Consider the following 19123-nt stretch of genomic DNA (forward strand, 5'->3'; position numbering starts at 1 on the left):
ATATATTCATTAAAAGATTACGAGTGGAAATTTTGGTTGCCTGAAGAAATGTGTTCAACCTTCAGCCTCTTGCATGAGGAAACAACTTTCTCAAAAAAAAAAAAAAAAAATCAATTGTGCTGAAGACACACATGTGCTCTGACAAAAATTATTTGGTGCCAAACATCATGATTTAAGCAAACATTTTAAAATACTTGTATGATAGTCACATAAAGATAAATTAATTAAAGCACACTATATATGTCCCTTGGACTTATTGTGTACAATTAATTTCACACACATCATATCCATCTCTAAGATTAGGGGTGATCATTTCTAGTGAAGTCCAGCTCGGCCTAGGCCCAAGCCTGCAAATCATGCCCAGAAATTTGCGAACCAAGCCTGTTCCCAATACATTAGGCATGGCCTGCAATATATACATACACATATATGCATACATAAAATGGACATAATTTAAAAGGACATAGGCAGTAGTAGTAAGAAATCATTTAAGTGCCGATAAAAGAACTCATGTAGATGACCCCATAAATGTATGTATTTAGATACATTTATGTATGTATAAATAAAAAATAAAATTTTATTGGAGTAAGAAGAGCAGAAGAGTACAGCAGATTACAAAGCAAAAGAGAAAAAAGGTGATGAGAGATAACCAAGATAGAAAAAACATATATGTTATACTATACTATACCATACAAAGTATAACATGTATTTTATACATATCATATGTCATGTAATATATATAGCAAATATAATGCATTTAAAGTCATAGGCCCGGAAGCCCAGCCTTAAGGACTTATATTTCAGGTCCAGGGTCCATGTCTGGGCTATAGCCCCTATCAAGGTGCTAAGCCCAGCTTGGCCCATGATCACCCCTATCTGAGTCCAAAATACATGCTATGCTACCTGGATATCATGACATGCTTAGCTCACCTGTACCAACATTCTAAGATACTAATACAGATGAGAAATACTACATTACACCACTTTCCAGATGGAAAGTTTCCCTTGATACTCAAATTTATACCTCATCACTCTCTCCCAGTTCAAAAAAATAGAAAGAAAAATAAAAGAAAAGAAAGAAAAACTCACCCTTGAGTTCAAAATAACTTTGAGGATGAAAGGTGGATAATCAGCAAAGGTAAAATGAACCACAGTCAAGATATTGCCAAAGCTTCTTCAACAAACTTAGGCTCTAGAACAGATCTCTTGGACATTAGGAGTGTTCATGGTTCAGCTTTACTGAAACCAAATTGGTACTGCTGGTTTTTGAAAAACGTGAAATGAAATCGAATTGATACCAATTGGTTAACCAGTTGATTGGTTCAGTTCTTCGGTTTCTCGGTTTTTAATATTTACAATATATATTACAAATAAACATATAAATTCTATAAATATATAATATAATATATTTAATACTATAAATATGTATATTATAATTATAAATATGACACACACACACACACACATATATATACACCAGTCAATTTGGTTAATTGTTGGTTTTTCTTTTAGGTTAACCAAAACCAAACCAATTGGTTTGGTTAGCCAGATTTTTTTGTTCAGTTTCCTCAGTTTGATTCAATTTTGGTTTTTGCCTATTGCAGATAACCAAATATGGATCCTCAAATTAAATTAATTAATGTTTAAAAAACACCGAACCAAAACCAAACCAATTGGTTTGGTTAACCAGATTTTTTTGTTCAGCTTCCTCAGTTTGGTTCGATTTTTTGGTTTTTGTTGAGCACCCCTATTTTTTTGATGAATGTGTTGAGCACCCCTATTGCACATAACCAAATATGGATCCTCAAATTAATTGATGTTTGAAAAACACCGAACCAAAACCAAACCAATTGGTTTGATTAACCAGATTTTTTTGTTCTGTTTCCTCAGATTGGTTCAGTTTTTTTGTTTTTGTTGAGCACCCCTATTGCACATAATAATGGATCCTTAAATTAATTGATGTTTGAAAGAATCTTGTCTTCAAGTTGGTTAGACTCTTATACATTGTTTAATCCCAAAACATTGTTTCCTGTGACCTTGTCAGCTAAATCAAGTTACTTTTAGCCTCTTGCACAATTAGATCATCAAATTTCCTTTTGAGGATTCTTTTTTTTTTCTTTTTAAGAAAAGGTAACTTTTATTTCAAAGAAAAAAGAGGGAAATGTGATTTCTTCCAGTGTAAACTTCAGACCTTGCATAAGTGGAATTTTTTTTGGGGGGATCAATAAGCAGAAGTGGAATTAATACATGGAAGTTTAAAAAAGCTTATGAAAAAAATTTGTAAAGTTGTGTAAACTATAGAAAGCTTATCAAATGTTAAAAGTCTATGATAAAATTTTAGAAAATAATAGAAAATACACTTGGTGCTCATTATATAAGTGAAACAATTATTTGAAATAGAAATCATTAAACCTAGCAAGTAACAACCTATTTTGTGCTTGTATAACATTCTTAATATCTTCAAGATTGCATTTTATGCTCTTCTAAGTTACACAACAAAACACAATATAAACATGTCATCTCCAAAGTCCTAATTAGGGGAGATTACAGGCCTGGCAAGCTCGGGACTACTTATGATGAGTGTATGAGGGCCAAAAGATCAGATCAAACCCAATCATGGAACCTAAACATTTGGGCACCACCCATCACGTTGCGAAGCCTCTACATTTGATGAGTTCAGTCACTGCTTTTTCTTATTTTTCTTTCCATATATTCAAATTGTGTCATCAATGAAGTCCATAACTCAATTATACAGCAGCATTTAGCTATAGTTCAAGAGGTCTCTTATGTGGACCTTGTTGGACCCTCAAAGCCATATACATTTTGTTACAAAAGAAGGGGTTAATCATATCTCAATTAGGCAACCTGTGTTGGGCGTGATAACTGAGGTGTAGTGTTTATTAGACTTTTTAAGTGGGGGTAGAAAACATAATTCAAAGAAATACATTATATGGTACAATTTGTAATATATATTATTAATGGTATATAAATGTATCCAAGAGATGGAAGTGAATGTGTCACCCAAAGCTCTTAGAGTGTTAGGGTTCTAGAAAATGGCTCTGATGAATAAGGCTCTCCTTGGTAAATAGTTTTGGAGATTCACCAAAGAGGAGGTGGTAAGAAACTAATGGGTAGTCATTGACCAGACTCTACTTCTGGTAAATACCATTTGTCTACCAATTTATAGACTATCTCCAAGCAAGGAGTCTCTTTTCAGGGCAATTTAATGTCATGGAATCCTCTTTTACATCATCCTCTCCTGAGTAGAGAAATCTCTGAATGTTTTCTCTGCCTCCAAAAGCTCAAGAATGATCTTATATTTCCAAATAAAGGTCATTACCCAATGTTGGTCCTAGATATCTGGAGTCTTGGGAGGGGTGGACTGGATACAGAACTAACCCTCAACATTTATCATCTTTTATTTCCAACTAAAAAAATGAAATTTGGTAGAGAGAAGTAATAGGTATTGTTGGAATGAGCAACATCTAGGGCAGATGGTTCCCTCCTTGGATTGATGCATTCATGTGGCTAGTCTCCTTGAGAACTGCTTACCATGGCTCATCTGAACTACGGAGATATGCAAATCCATGATAGATGGGTCATGTGCAATTTAGCTGAATCAATCAACCAAGTGTTTCTCTTTTGCCTGAGCACATTTTTCTTTGCTCTGTTCTCCAAACACTTTAGGTGCAGATCTCCTCATTGAAAGACATAATTTCATCTTGGGGTTCTTTTTCATCAGTTGTAGACAATCTATTATCTGGCCCATGGTCTCTTTTCCATTTAATGAGACATAAGGAAATCGAGAAATAGGAAGATTTTCGAAAACCAATAGAAGCCTTAGTAATCCTACAACCACCTCCATGATTTTTTCTCGAATTGAAGTTCCTGCATTTCTTTGCTTTAGTTATGTGGATGCTAGTAGCTTTTAATGGACTGGGCATGCACTCCAAAACTTTTGGCTTCAATTTGCCCCTTCTTTTGCAAAGCAGGGACACATTTCCTAACAAATACTCTTAAGGATATGGCAATGTTGATTGATCATTTCTCCTTTTCATACATGTATTTTTCATTTGCTAATAAAGTAATTATAAACAGCAATGTTGGAAACTAATCATCTGCAAGCTGTAAAGTGTATAGAATAGTTACTTTTTAGGGGGTGTTCTTTTTCTGGATTTTGAGAGGGGGGAAAGTTGGTCAATGGGATTTTGATTCCCATTGACCAAGAATCCCATGTTCTTTTTTTTCAGATTTATGTGGGGACCAGGGAAAATTTATTTTCCTGGGTAAGTGATACCCATCTCCTAGGTGGGTAAATAACTTTCCCACCTGGGGGGAAGTTGCCAACACTTGAATGGGACAAAAATGCCCCTTTTAATAATGGATTTTTATGGCTAAAATGGTTATTTCCTTATTTACATGGGAAATAACAGAACATGGGTAAATGCAGTTACCCGGATAAGTCTTTCCTGGGAAACACTTACCCGGGTAAGTAACTTACCGAAAAGCAAACGGGGCCTTAGTGCTTATGTTGATCCAAGTATCCAGATTCTAGATTTCCCAAAGAGCAAAACAAAGAATAAGAGTAAAAAAAAAAAAAAAAAACAGATACATCCCATAATCTCCATACCTTGTCAAGAAGCAGAGCTGTCACTGGCATACGCAAGACCTGTATAATATAATTCTTTGACATCAGATATGCCCATGATTTTTATTTTTTTTTGATAATAAGGAAAAACTGTATTGAATAAAAAGGAAAACACAAAAGGAGCAAGCTTTGCAGCCCAAACAAGAAAAATGCAAAACCAAGCAAGAGTATAAGTGAGAGGAAGCATGGCACATATGGTTGATGAGCAACAAACAAACAACCAATGGATTTGTGAATGGCAAAGTTAAATGGCTACAGAATAACATAATTAGCAACATTCTCCATATTTAGCAACTAAGTGAAGCAAAAGAACAGAATTAAGAATGACAGCCATCAGATTCACAACATCCTGTAAGATCTCTGGAAGATGTGCAAAAAGCAGCCAAAGATGCTAAGCATTGCTATTTTGTTTTTTATCAGTAACCTATGATACAAAGGGTGCTACATTAGGGTCAGGATCATCTGGTTGGTGCTTGTGGTTGTCTTGCTGGTTTGCAATGCTCCGGGCACAACCTGTCCCTTCCCATGTATCAATACCACATGAGAGCATGAGATGCTTCTTCCCCCCTGAAAAAAAAGGGAAACCTTTTTCTTCTGTCTTCCTTCTAAGACCATGCCCCAAAACTCTGGCTTTCAATGCCACAAGTTGCCAGAACTGCAGAAATCATTAATGGAGGTCATTTTCACTTCAACAACACTCTCATTCAGGTTGTGTTCAGTTGTGCTGAATACACAAAAACACTGAAAAACTTGCTGTTTCAGCGCTTGGTGGGTGTTCTGCTGCACCTCTGAATAGAGCAACCAAACTCTAAAAATTCCTCCAAATTGTTCAGGCTTCGAGCTACCTCCAAGCGTGTTCAAAAGTAGTGCATGAAATGTTTATTCCAGCGGTGCCCCTGTAAGAATTCAAAAAACCCAAAATTATCTTGCATCTTAAATCATCCCAAGCCCAAACCTATTACTATATTTTTTATTTTTCATTACTATATTCATTTAATATTATTTTTACTATTTTATCTTTTTTACATCATTTTATTATTTACTGATCTCTTATACATATTTTTTTACTATTTTATAATTGTTACTTTATTTATTTATTTATTTATTTATTTGATTGGAAATGGTGAATTCATTAAAATTTCAAACTATGTCAAAGTACAACTGTCAACTACTATGAAGTTGACCCAAGTTACATACCCATTACAACACTGCCCAAAACATGTTCTCCCTTACAGTTCCTTGTTTTGCTAAGGTATCCGCTAGCCTGTTAGCTGACCTTCTTGTCCATTTAAAGCACACACTGATCTCCCTTGTTATAATGATTATTTCCCTTATCATCTGTCTATATTTCCATGCTCCCAAACAACCTGACTGCATCCACCCCATTAACAGTTTAGAGTCCCCTTCAATCTCCATTTGTTGCAGCCCCATTTGTTATCTTATGCCTTGAAGTAAAACCATCACCTCTGCTCTTAACAAATCTCCTTCTCCTATTGGTCCTGAAAACATGGCAATAATTTTGCCTTCCCCATCTCTAAATACTCCCCCTATACCTGATGGGCCCGGATTACCTATAGAGCTGCCATCAAAGTTCAACCTTATGCTTTGGAAAGTTGGCGGGGACCACATTTCCTGTGCCACGGACTTTAGGGATGTAGTACCTACCACCTCACCCCAACTTCTATAAATGTCATCAGCTGTTAAGTCCTTAAACAGTTTACTTTATTTTTTAATTTTTATTGATATTATTTATTGATTTTATCATATTTTATATTTTGCATTATTTTGTAATATTTTTTATGACATCCTATTACTTTAATCATTTTCATTTATTTTTATTTAAATTATGACTTTGAGGGGAAAAATTGTAAAATGAAAACTTATCAGATTTGACAACATTCAGATTACCAAACAACCCCACTATATTCAGATGTCTGCAAAAGCTGTAAAGCAAATTTTCCACTGAATGCTTTAAGACTTTTTAGGAGGTTTTTTTGCTTTTAAACTTCAGACTTCAGAGTTGCTGAACACCACCTCACTCTTGCCCTTGGCTCAGAATCATTCAATCATCTTGGAATGAGCTAATCTCTGTTATATATGCAGTGCAAAAACTGTTCATCCCATCAATTACACTTGTGCTCTTCCTTTTTCCCACGGACACTTTTTTTTTTTTTGAAAAAGGTAAGGTAAATATTATTAGAAAGAACCACAATACAGAGTACAATTGGCCCCTCAATATAACTGGGGCGTAAAACCAAGAAAACACTACAAGATATCACCAGCCAACAGCTGGGCACCCAAGACCGTTGGTTGAACCCCTTTCACAGCAGCAGTCCAAGAGACTAACTTTCTAAAAGTAAAGGAGATTAGTTGATCCACTCCATTATGCTTATTCTTGAAGATTCTGTTGTTTCTTTCCGCCCAAATGGTACAGATTACTGCAGCACGGATGGAGGACCAAACACTTTTTGCTATCTTGGACAGACCTCTTTGATCCCAACACCACAAAAGGTCGCACACAGTCACTGGCATAGCCCAATGGAGATGCCAAAGGGACAAGAGATGGTTCCATATTGTAGTGGATACAGAACAGTGCAGAAATAAGTGGCTACTATCTTCTTCCACTTGATTACAGAACACACAGGACAGATCCTGGAGCAAGATTCCCCTCCTCACAAGATTCTTTTTGGTGAGGCATTTGTTCAGTGCCACGGCCCAGAGCAAAGAACTTATCTTTGATGGCACAACCTGACTCCAGACTTTATCAGCTAGAAATTCAGCTTGAGAGCCACTTACTAGGTACCTTGCAAAAGAGTTAACAGAGAATACACCATCATTACTCCAATTCCAGTACCAGGTATCTTCTTCCATCTGGTTCAGGTTCTGGTTGGACAACAATTCCAACAAATTAGAAACAAGGTCCAGCTCCCAATCCTGAAAGTTTCTTCTAAAAGAAGGGCATCAAACCTGGATGTTGCCCCAGATCTCACAGTAGTCAGCCACCAAGCTATCTTGATTCTCTGCAATCTGGTACAACTGAGGAAACAACTCAGCTAAAGATCTGCTATTGCACCAAATATCCTTCCAAAACTTTACCCTCTGACCATTTCCCAGCTTAATCGAAAGACCCCCATTTATCAGGGGGAAGACTTCCATGCTTTCCTTCCAGATGGAGCACCCCAGAGAGGTCACCAAGGCAGTTGTCACCCAATCCCCATAGTCTGTGTTGTATTTGGCTGCAACCAAACTTCTCCACCAACTCCCTCTTTCTTTACCAAATCTCTAGATCCATTTGCCTAGAAGAGCCTTATTAAAAACCTTCATTTTCCTAACCCCGAGACCTCCTTTTCTTTTAGGGGTACAAACCTGATCCCAACTAACCAGGTAAATCTTTTTCTCCTCCTCCCACCCTTTCCACAGGAAATCTCTCTGCAGTTTTTCCACTTTTTAGGTCACTTTCCTTGGCATTGGGAAAAGAGACAGGAAGTAGGAGGGCAGATTTGATAAAGAACTTTTTAGAAGAGTAATCCTTCCACCTAAGGATAGATATTTTGATTTCCATGAAGCCAACTTCTTTTCTAATCTCTCCAGCACTGGCTCCCACACTAAAGCTGATGTGCATTTAGCTTCCAAAGGAAGCCCCAGGTAAATAGTTGGCAGGAAACCAACTTGACAGGCTAGAACCTCAGGTAACTCTTGAATATTTTCTACATTTCCCACTGGAATTAGTCTGCTTTTGGCCCAGTTGACTTTTAGACCTGAAACTACCTCAAACCAGCAAAGAACCCCAAAGAGCACATCCAACTGTTCCACATCAGCATCAATAAAGCAGAGGGTATCATCCTCAAATTGGAGCAATTGGACTTCTTCTCCCCCCGGGGTAGTTTCAAAACCTTGCCACAGACCCTCATTTCCCACCCGGCTCACAAAGGCTGTTAATAATTCCATCACACAAATAAACAGGAGAGGGGATAGGGGGTCTACCTGTCGAAGACCTCTAGAGCTCTTAAAGAAACCAGCCGACTGACCATTCACTAGGACTGAAAATTTAGGAGAAGTATGCAAACCTTTATCCAAGTCCTCCATCTTTGCCCAAAATTCATTCTTTCCAATACAAAGTCCAAACATCTCCAATTAATGTGATCGTAGGCCTTTTCCAGGTCTAGTTTACAAATCAGCCCAGGTTTTTCTTCCCTTTGCCTTGAATCAATCAGCTCATTAGCCACCAAGACACTATCCAACATTTGTCTTGGCACAAAAGCAAACTGATTTTTTGCAATCACTGAATTCAGGACCTTCTTCATCCTTTCAGCTAGGACCTTGGCTAAGACTTTGTAAAAGCTGTTTAACAGACTTATTGATCTGAAGTCATTTATATTTGTAGCTCCCTCCACCTTTGGGATTAAAGAAATAAAAGTAGCACTTAGCCTTCTTTCAAGAGTAGCATTCAATTGGAATTCCTGAAAAACTTTCAAGATATCAACTTTTACCATCTCCCAGCACTTTTTATAGAATAGGTTTGTGAGCCCATCCGGCCCTGGAGATTTATCAACTTCCAAGTTTTTTATCACTTGCCAGATCTCTTCCTCTGAGAAGGGAGCTTCTAACTCTCTTTGTTGAACCTCGGAAATCTTATTCAATTCCAAGTCAAGAGGGAGGGGTCTCCTTTTCCAACTTTCCTTGACAAGATTTGAAAAGTAATGGGTTGCTATACTTTTCAACTCAGCCCAAGATTTGCTCACTTGACCATCAAGCTCTAGCCTTTGCATTTGCCATCCTATGAAAGAAACCAGAATTTTTATCCCCTGCTTTCAGCCAGTTAACTTTTGCTCTCTGTCTCCACTTTAGCTCATCCCTGTAAGCTAATTTATCTAGAATCAGCTTTGATTCAAGCCTCTTTTTTCTCTCTTCTCTGAGAGAGAAGAAGATGTTGCAACATCATTCTCTCTTACTAAAATCTTGTCAAATATACCAGTTTCAGGGGATGGACTGACAAGTCTAGTGATATTCTACAGAATGCCTTGCAGGCTGCTCTCAGTTTTAGAACATAGCACAATTTATTATTTCTTGCTATATGCAGAAGGCCCTTAAATATCCACCAAGAACCTGTCTGGAGTGTCTCTTGCCTGATGAAGAGATTGGATATGCTGTTTCAATCATCAAGATCGCTGTAAAGGGGGAAAGGATCATGAAGCAAAGGAATCTAGATAAATTGGAAAGATAAGCTTTCCCCTTTCAAAAGCAAAAGAATCTAGATGAATAACGAACTTTATTCAACAATTTGTAAATGATGTTTTCTGATATTTATTACTATAATTTTGTTTTCAAGGGAATAGTCTGATATTAGGAATTTTTAGGGCTGGGCTGATGGGTGGTCCCTGGAGGTTTGACCACTTCTTGAATGAGATCTGGAAAATCGTGACAGATCTGTCTTGTTCCTTTAGATGGGTTCCTAGAGCTTTTAATGCTACAGCTGATTGCCTTGCTAATTCTAGGGTGGATATGGATTCTTTGTATAGCGCCTTTTCTCTCCCCATCCATCACCTCACCTTTTTTGTTTTAATGAAAATTACCTTTTCTCAAAACACACACACACACACAACATACAATATATATGCTTTAGGAGTGGAGTAACTTTGCTTACAAACAGGCTTTAGTCAGGGAAAGTCTGTTTTGGTGGATTGGATGGAAAGAAAATATTGTCAGACATCCATAAAAAAAAAAAAAAAACCTTCACATTTATCTGACAATACCAAAGCATCCAATTGCAATGTCGTGGATGTTAAACTGAGTTTCACGGCGAACATATACAACCTCTGCAGCAGTCTGAATGCGCTGGAGTTTTTTTTTTATTGGAAACGGTAACTTCATTAATATAACTTAAAATTACTTTCCAGATTTTAAGTACAGCTGTCAATCCCTAAGTAGGTGTTGAGCCCCCAGTAATCTTTCTTACAAAACTGCCCAGAACATACTCTCCCTCACAGTCCCTTGTTTAGCCAACGTGTCAGCTAAACCATTAGCTGATCTCCTTGTCCATTTGAAGCATGCACCGATCTCCCTTGTTATGTTGAGGATTTCCCTTATGGGCTGTCTATAAATCCAGGCTCCCAACTTACTAGATTGCAGCCATTCGATCAACAATTTAGTCTCCCTCTATCTCATTTTGGTGTAACCCCAACTGTTTTGCATATCTTACACCTTGAAGCAAGGCCATCACCTCCACTCTCAATGAGTCCCCCACTCCTATTAGATGAAATGAAAACTTGAGGGAATCAGGAACTGTTTGGAATCTTTTTTTTTTCTAATAAATGAGTGGTAATTTTATTAAGAAGAGAAGAAAGTGTACAGTCACCCTAAGAGGAGGCACGAGATGTTAGCTATAGCATTTACTGATCTGCTAAACCCACTGGAAACTTACTGACATGTTCCGTGTAAGCCACTTAACTTTCTTGAGAAGATCCCTGTAGCCCTAGAAAATTGTATCTGGATCTGACAGCCAACCCACTACCACCTTGGAGTCCCCCCAACTATCAAGCTCCACTCCAAGTTGGTTTGCAACCTGTATTCCTTGTACTGCAGCCAGTATCTCAGCCCTTATAGAGTCACCAACTCCTACTGATCTAGAAAATAGGGATAAGATGTTACTATCCTTATCTCTCAAAACCCCTCTTATGCCTGATGGCCTTGGATTACCTTGACTGCTCCCATCAAAATTCAGCTTTACCCCTCCCTTCGGAGGAGGTCTTCATTCTGCTTTTAATCTATTCTTTTTGGAGGTTGTGGAGGCCGCCTCTGCCCAGCTCTTCTGAAGATCATCAAAGGAATAATTCACAAAAAGGTCTAAAGTTTTCTGCCATAGCATTGCTATTATCAATATGCACTCCTTTACTTTGGCTAGGCTTCTTTCTTTTTCTTGGAAAATTTTGGCATTCCTCACCTCCTAAATGGTCCACAAAATAACTGCTCTAACACACTTCCACATCGGTTTCCCTCTCTTTGTTGGTCACCCAAAGGTGGTTGGTTCAAAAAGCAAATACTACAGAGGGCAAGCTCCACCTGCACCCAAACATCATAAAAACCCAATTCCAAATATTAGCATAAAAAAACACAAGATTTCAGCAAGTGGTGACCGTCTTCACTCTTTGCTTCACACAAAATACACCAGTTTGGGGAGAAACACAAATAAGGTCTCTTCTTTTGCAGACTATGCAAAGTATGGATCTTACCATAATAAGCTTCCTAGCAGAAGATAGCAATTTTAGGAGGAATAGGCCTTGACCAAATCTCTTTAACAAGGAACACCCCAAAGGAAGGAGAAGAATCCATTCAGAGTCAAGGTCCAAATTCTTTTATCAAGTTTAAGAGGGTCCACACACAAAGTTTAGAAGCAAAATCTTAGAGACACAAGCTGATTCTTCATCCCTTAAACCTCTATGAAATCCGAAGTCCCAATTTAAAGTCAATGGGAGAACCAAAGGGGAAATGAACCTTGAAATAGGCTTCTTTTTAAAGAGGAAACATCATACCTTACAAACCTGAGGAATTTAGGGAGTGCACCAAAAATTGCCTTCCAAGGTGTTGTAAGGCCCGTCAAGATACCCCAACTGGTTTCAGAGAAGTCAAGGATACTAGCCACTTCTCTCTCTCTCTATCTATCTATCTATCTCTCTCTCTCTCTCTCCCCCAAAGGCCACCTCCAAAGCCATTTGCTAGAAGAGCTTCATCCTTGCTAACGACATTTCATAATCCTAGGTCCCCTTCTTTCTTACTTCGGCTCACCACCCCCTTCTATACGAAATCTTCCTACTGGTGTAGATAGAGGTGCCTTGCTAGTTTATGCCATGCCATTCAAGAGCTGTAAATCCAACAACCATATTTCAACAGACCATGCTACGCCATCTAGATCCCCCCAAAAAAATGTCTATCTATGTCATATCCACCAATCCAGGCCAATTAACCAAGGGCCTGATAAACATATCGAGCTTAGGGTAATTAAATCATATGACACTTAAGTATTGAGTATCAACATAATAATTCAACATTCTTTTAGCACAATATTCCATTTCCCAAAATTTTCGTTTGGTTTGCAGTGCATGGCATTTAATCTCTAACAGAACCATCAACCAACTAGAAACCAAATTCAGTAGATGAAAGCATGTGAAAAAACAGACAATAAACTGCTTTTAGATCTGACTTCCATCATCCAGGCTAGGAAAGGATTGGCACGACCATTTTAGAAGCCGATACATTCAAATGAATGACAGCCATGGGAAGCACTAACAAGAACTACTTAGTGTCAGAAAAAACTCAACTCAACTCAACAAAACCTTGTCCCAACCCAGTCTGTAATTCAGCTCTGTTCAGTGTCACAGCAGAAACAACCATCTAAACTTAAATTGTCTTGGAAATACTCCGATCAGGTGGAGACCCATTTTGTGAGGCTCTTATTTACAGTGGGTGAATTCACCTGATATCCACGGTTTAATATCAGCCTGGAAGCAAGGTGGGCTGTCCAAAAGAGGCAAAGCCTTATGGTAAGTGGTTCCCATGGCCATTTATGGAAGGAAAGAAATTTGCATATTTTTCAAGATAAATCTTTACCTGGGGCAACCTTGCTTGAAAAGATTGAACTGCAGGTTATGAGAAATTTGAAGCTTTTTGAATGGAATTTTTTGGTAATAAATTATAAAGAAAAATTTATTAAGGAATAAAAGAAATGGGATACAACATACGAGAGAGGTTATAAGAAATCACCAAGGAAAAGAAGAAAACAAAAGACCCCAAATACTCCCCTTGGAACAGCTTCACCCACACAAACAAGGAAAAAAAGAAGAGAACCCAAAACCTGAGCAAAAAAAAAAAACCCAAAAACATCTGGAGGAAAGAGAGAAAAAACACTCAAAACCTCTAAACGTCACTCCTCCCTTGCTACGCAAAGCTCTACCCCAATAAACACAAGCACCACCTAAGCACTTGCAAAATAACATTGCCCAATTACTGAACATCCCCGCTATCTGTAACGAGAACTCTCTATTCTTTTAATAACTGTCTGTCTTTTTTACTCTCTTATTTGATTGGAAGCTTTTTTAAGGGATTGATGGAGATCACTTTAAACCAACAGCATCAGCTTGTATAAAATATATAGTGGCTGTTGATGATATTGTATACCGATTTTGTGTGGTGGCTGAGAGACCATCTCCCTCTTCAGTAATACAATTTCTATTCTGCTTATCAAAAAAAAAAAATTGCATTGCACATATAAAGGGAAAAAAAACTTAAATCATATTAGTACAACTACAGCTAAGTTTTAAAAACAACATTGTAAAACCAGCAGCAATTGATGGATTCATCAATATTACAAAAGTAAACAAGAACAGTGATAATGTTTTAGAGAAATGCATATGACATAATTACCATGAAAGTTTCCAATCACAAATATCCATGAAAGAAAATCAAGAAAAAAAAACCTATCAACACAAAATGCTGCCCCCTAAAGGAGATAACTTGTAGTGATTGAGACTTACGTAGAGAGCACCCTTAACAGCAGCACAACGGCAAAAAGCTTGTGGTAGTTCTCCTTGGCCATAAATAGGATAAATAAATGCCCCTGATGCATTTGCAAGCCTGAAACAGGTTCCAAATAATAAGTAGGCAGATACAATGTGGTGCTACAAGAATTAAATTAAGAAATTTAATTGGCTGACGAGGAATATATTGGTTTCTATATAGTGGATGGGGAGATCAACAAATGCTTTGGCTGATGTGTTAGCCTAGCAAGGGGTAAATAGGGAAGAACTGCTTTGGGATCAGCTGTGATTTCTGTAATTTATTCCTAGTTTACTTGTAAGCTATTGGGAGAGGCTGCAGCTTGTGCCTCTCCATGGTATGTTTTATGAAATTACAATTCTAAATCAGTATCTGAATTAATAAAATTTCACTATTACTCTTAAAAAAAAGTCCTCTATCATGTTATATGGGGTGTCTGGGAAGAAAGAAACAATCATAATTTTTAAAACAAGGCTAGATCTTATGAAGACCTGGTCTCTTGTATAACTGGCTTGTGAAATATGTGGTTGGTTAATTCCTTGGACTTCAAAAGAACATATGTGAGTGACCTGCAAAGGAATGTAGCAGAGTCCTTATACTCCTCCCCAAAGACATTTATCTCTCCCCGGGGCCCATCCTCAAGGAAGGAGGTGGAGATGCAATGAAACTTCAATGGAAGTGCATTAGGTAACCCGGGTAGGTGTGATCCGGGGGGGTAAATATTATTGGGCTTGGACCAATTGAGAATGCTGATTCTACAAAAGTCAAGGTTCTAGCTGCTCTCACTGGGCTCCAAATTGCAAAAGAGTTGGGCTATTCTAATCATTAGAGGTGATCCAGCAAATACTATAAAATGGTTACAGGAGAAGGATGGTGATCCTTGAAGGCTGGCTCACTGCTTGGCCAAGGCTAGAGGCATTATGACTTTGATGAACATAAAAGTTAATTGGACCCCTAGGGAGTTAAACTCAATAGTAGATGGTTTAACTAAATCTAGTGCACACAACAAAGTTTTGTATAGTGATAGAGTTATGCATGTGTAGTTCCTGAGGAGTTCTCTGTTTGTTTCTTTGGTATATCATCTCATGTACCTTTCTTTGAAATTATTAACATAATCACAGATACCTTTTTCAAAAAAAAAAAAAAAAAAAAAGTAGGCAACAGAAAGCCTAGCAACTCCAACCTAATACCATTTTGTAACCACAATAAGCCTTCCAAACTCAACGGTACTAATAAAAGCTTGCATATTGATGATATGCTCATTCTTGTTCTTTTTCTTTGAGAGCAACAGGTTTTTTTCGAGTCTAACAAGTTCATAGCTAGTCAAGCATTTAGCACATGCAACAGCAGAGGATACTCAATGATACTATCAAAGATAGTAGATTGTTGACAGGTTCATTCTCATTCATTTTCTTTGAGAGCAACAGGCTTTTTTCCAAGTCTAACAAATTCATAGCTTGTCAAGCATTTAGCACATGCAACAGCAGAGGATATTGGCACACACCTTCTGTTTCTTGATGCCATTGCAATAAAACATGCAATTGCTTTTTGACCTCTATAAATGAGCCTGTATAATTTATTGGTCAAGAAAAAGAGAACAAGACCTAGACTACTACTCCAAGCAACCAACCACATATTTCTAGAATCACCACCCACTAGTATAAACCCTAGTCAGACAGTTGCCTTAATTAAACCCCCTTTTATTCCTAATTAAACCCTTCTAACCTCTAATTTTTATTTCAAACCATCCTATCTAATTACTTCCATTAGTTCATTACATTCCATGTCACCCTTAAGAGTTCAAACCAAATTTAGAAAAGATCTTGCTTACTTAATACCCCAGTCTAACACCTATTTAGTATAATTACCCTAGCCACCTTGAATTAATACAAATATAGCTAATTGGAATAAAGGATCATTAATAACTTCTTCTGATTCAAGCTAAGGAACCAGAACCCCTGAAATCTGCCAAAATAGAAAACAAAAAGTATAGCATCCTAAAGACCCTATCTATAATAGAATCAACCTTAACAATTTTGTTCTCAAAAACATAAAAATTATTTTTTTTTCCAAACCGACCACATAACTAATGGGAAGTATACAAGTATTAATATAAGTATAGAAACATAAAAGTGTCAGCATCACTGTGTGCCAATAGAATTTCTGGAAGTACTAGAAGTCGGAAGTATCTGCAATTCATGGGATAAACATTGCAAAAGTAGGCACAAAAGCATGGAATGAATGTACAGAGAGATGACCTGCCAACTGAAGAGTGGTAGAGGGCTAATTTCTCTATTCCATCTTTTGTCTTGACTAGATTCTCTAATATCTCTGGGTGGTCTTGATCACAATCTGCCATGACTATTGCATATAGAATAATACTACAGTAGAGATTTTCCAAGTTAGTGACATATAAAACAGCATCAAGTATCGAAAACAACAAGAAAAGAAACTATAATGCAATATGTAATTAATATACAAGTATAGATGTGTTATACAATCCTTCGCTTGGGCTAACCTTGACTACCCACCCAATTTAATACTTGTTTATCTACAAATTCTTCCATGGGGAATGACCCCCCCCCCCCCCAATACAAATTAGATCTATTAGCCCCTTGTCTTGCTAAAACACCAGCCACAGTATTGACCAATCTCAGTATTCAATTGTATGTGAATATTAGTTCCCTTGTCAGCAACTTCACCTCCCTAGTAACATGTCTATGTCTCCACAGGTCCTCACTATTTATCTTGAGCCATCCCACAATTACATGTGACTGTCCTTCCACAATCAAGTTTCTATAATCTAGTAATGTGGCCAGCCTAAAGCCTGCTTAACTCTCATCAGCTCAGCCCTTGTTGAATCACCTTGACCAACAGAGCGCAAAAACAATGCTATCCATTGCTTTTTATAAAAACACCCCCACTCCATAATTACCTTGGTCTTCAAAGCTATATCTATCGAAGTTCAACTTGATTATGTTGAAAGGAGGTGACCAAGATATGACTGATCATTGAAGATTCCATTACAGCTGAATTTCTTGCTGTTATACAGGGATTCAGATTGCAAGATATTTGAATTTGGAGAAGCTGATTATTGAAGGTGACTCTAAGGTGGTACTACTGTAGTAGGGTGGTTGGAAAAACCGGAGACCGTCATTTGGGCGTATAGGAGATGAAGAAGTTCAAATGGCTAACCAACACCATGCCATTGAGAACACAGTAGGTTAGAAGATCAGCTAGTGGGATGGTGGGTACTCTCTCTAAGAATGGGATTAGCAGGGAATCATTGTATTGGGCAAAGTTGTAGTTTAATTTGTTTGTATGTGCTGTGTGCACTTCAAACCTGCTCTTGAGCTGCTTGTACTGTTCTATGATCTTTGATATTTCCTAATAAAATTTCTTTTTACTGACCAAAAAAAGGCGGTGACCAAGATATGACCAAAATGTTCTTGCCATAGGAGATTGCCACAATATACCAATCCCTTTGGTATCATTAAGAGAGAAGGGATTGAAGGTTTTCACCCAATGTGCCACCTTTATAGAAATACATTCAATGATAGACTCCATAGGTTGAATCTTCTCCTTAAAATTTTTGTTGTTTCTTTCAGCTTCTGTTTTTTATGTACTTGAAACCTCATTTACAATCAGTTAAGAGAAGCAGTTCAATTCAGCAACAGAAAAAAGGGCAGAAAGGTTATAAAATTCTCGGAGTGATAATGCAATAAAAGGACAAAAATTCCCGCCAATCATTTAAGAGAGCAAAATCTAGCTTCTGAACAAAATCCAGAAACTGGTGATTGAGTTTAGAAATTAAGCATAACAAAAAAAAAAAAAAAAAAATTCTATTTTCTTCTCGGCAGACTGGTCAGGATTTCTAGTTCAGGTCTATGTCATAAAGACACATAATTTACCATATCGGCACGATCTGTAATTCCTAGCTGCAATTAAAGTTTCAAAAAACAATTATCTCAAATTGAACCTGAATTTTTCTAAAAGCAATTATTTGAAAGGAGCAAGACATTAAGTGCTGAAATGAGAACTCTTACTAACAAAAAGAGAAGGGCAATGCGATCTGTACGATTTTATCTTTGGCGGCAAACGCTGCTTATTCAAAAACTCAATAAACGGACTCTCCAAATCTTCCTCTGAAATCCTCCTCTTTTCTTCTTTCCGATCACCATCAGCAGCAACTGATTCGAAATGCTCTTGAACGAGCTTGAAGAATCTCATCAGTTGGTTCTTCTCGGTCAATCCAAGACTCCGATCCTTGAAAATTGCTGCTCGAGAATCCGGCACTGCCAAAAGTCTTCCGTCACCAGTGTAAATGAAGCTTGCGTCGATACTCTTAAATTCAATGTGGTGACTTGCACCGGATTTCAGCAACAGATCCACGGCAGGATCAGCACAGAACAAAACCCTAGGCCCTGAGATATCCAAGCTGAATTTCCTTGAAGGTTCTAGAGATTCCGGGGATACGTGAGAGGAGATCTCAAAGTTGGAGTACAGACAACGGGACTCAAGGCCTACGACCACGCAATCGCTCTGGCTGTAATTTTCTATTGATGAAGAGTATTCTTTCTGGGGAATATTCTGCTGAGACTGGAGAAAAGAGGTGAAGCTATCGAGTGGAAGAGACGAGAAATGACTGCCGTAGAAAGGGTTGGCGTCGAGGTGGAGAACGGATTTTCCGGCGGCAGAGGCGGCGGATGCTATCACTGATTCCGGTAATCCCGTTCCGACGACGATTAGATCGAATGAAGAGGTGTCAATGAAGGGATACGATACATTTTCGTCCATGGCAGCTGAGACTCGAAGGGAAACGGCGGCAAGTTTTGTACAAAGGTTCGGTTATGCGGTTGGGAGTTGGAACCGAGCAGGCGAGCACGACTCTGCCGGAATACATGATCCGACGTTCGAACAAGGGCT

At 37.9% G+C, this 19123-nt stretch overlaps 1 protein-coding gene across 2 annotated transcripts in view; it reads right to left on the reverse strand.

Moving 5' to 3' along the window:
- The window catches only part of REP (Rab escort protein), a 33551-nt gene extending 14445 nt beyond the window's left edge, over positions 1 to 19106 (reverse strand). The window contains exons 1-4 of one of the 2 annotated variants that reach the window (XM_088941254.1): positions 18276 to 19106; positions 16456 to 16578; positions 14176 to 14275; positions 4631 to 4669 (exon numbers count right to left, since the gene is read on the reverse strand). In XM_088941254.1, the coding sequence (XP_088797380.1) occupies positions 4631 to 4669; positions 14176 to 14275; positions 16456 to 16578; positions 18276 to 18994 (981 nt within the window). In that variant the 5' untranslated portion in view covers positions 18995 to 19106. The remainder of the gene's footprint in view (positions 1 to 4630; positions 4670 to 14175; positions 14276 to 16455; positions 16579 to 18275) is intronic. The other variant, XM_088941255.1, reaches the window with a different exon arrangement.
- Between the last annotated feature and the right edge of the window lie 17 nt (positions 19107 to 19123).

Source organism: Nelumbo lutea, chromosome 4 (genome assembly GCF_056320005.1).
Source record: "Nelumbo lutea isolate HS-2025 chromosome 4, American lotus-T2T, whole genome shotgun sequence".
Lineage (NCBI taxonomy): Eukaryota > Viridiplantae > Streptophyta > Magnoliopsida > Proteales > Nelumbonaceae > Nelumbo > Nelumbo lutea.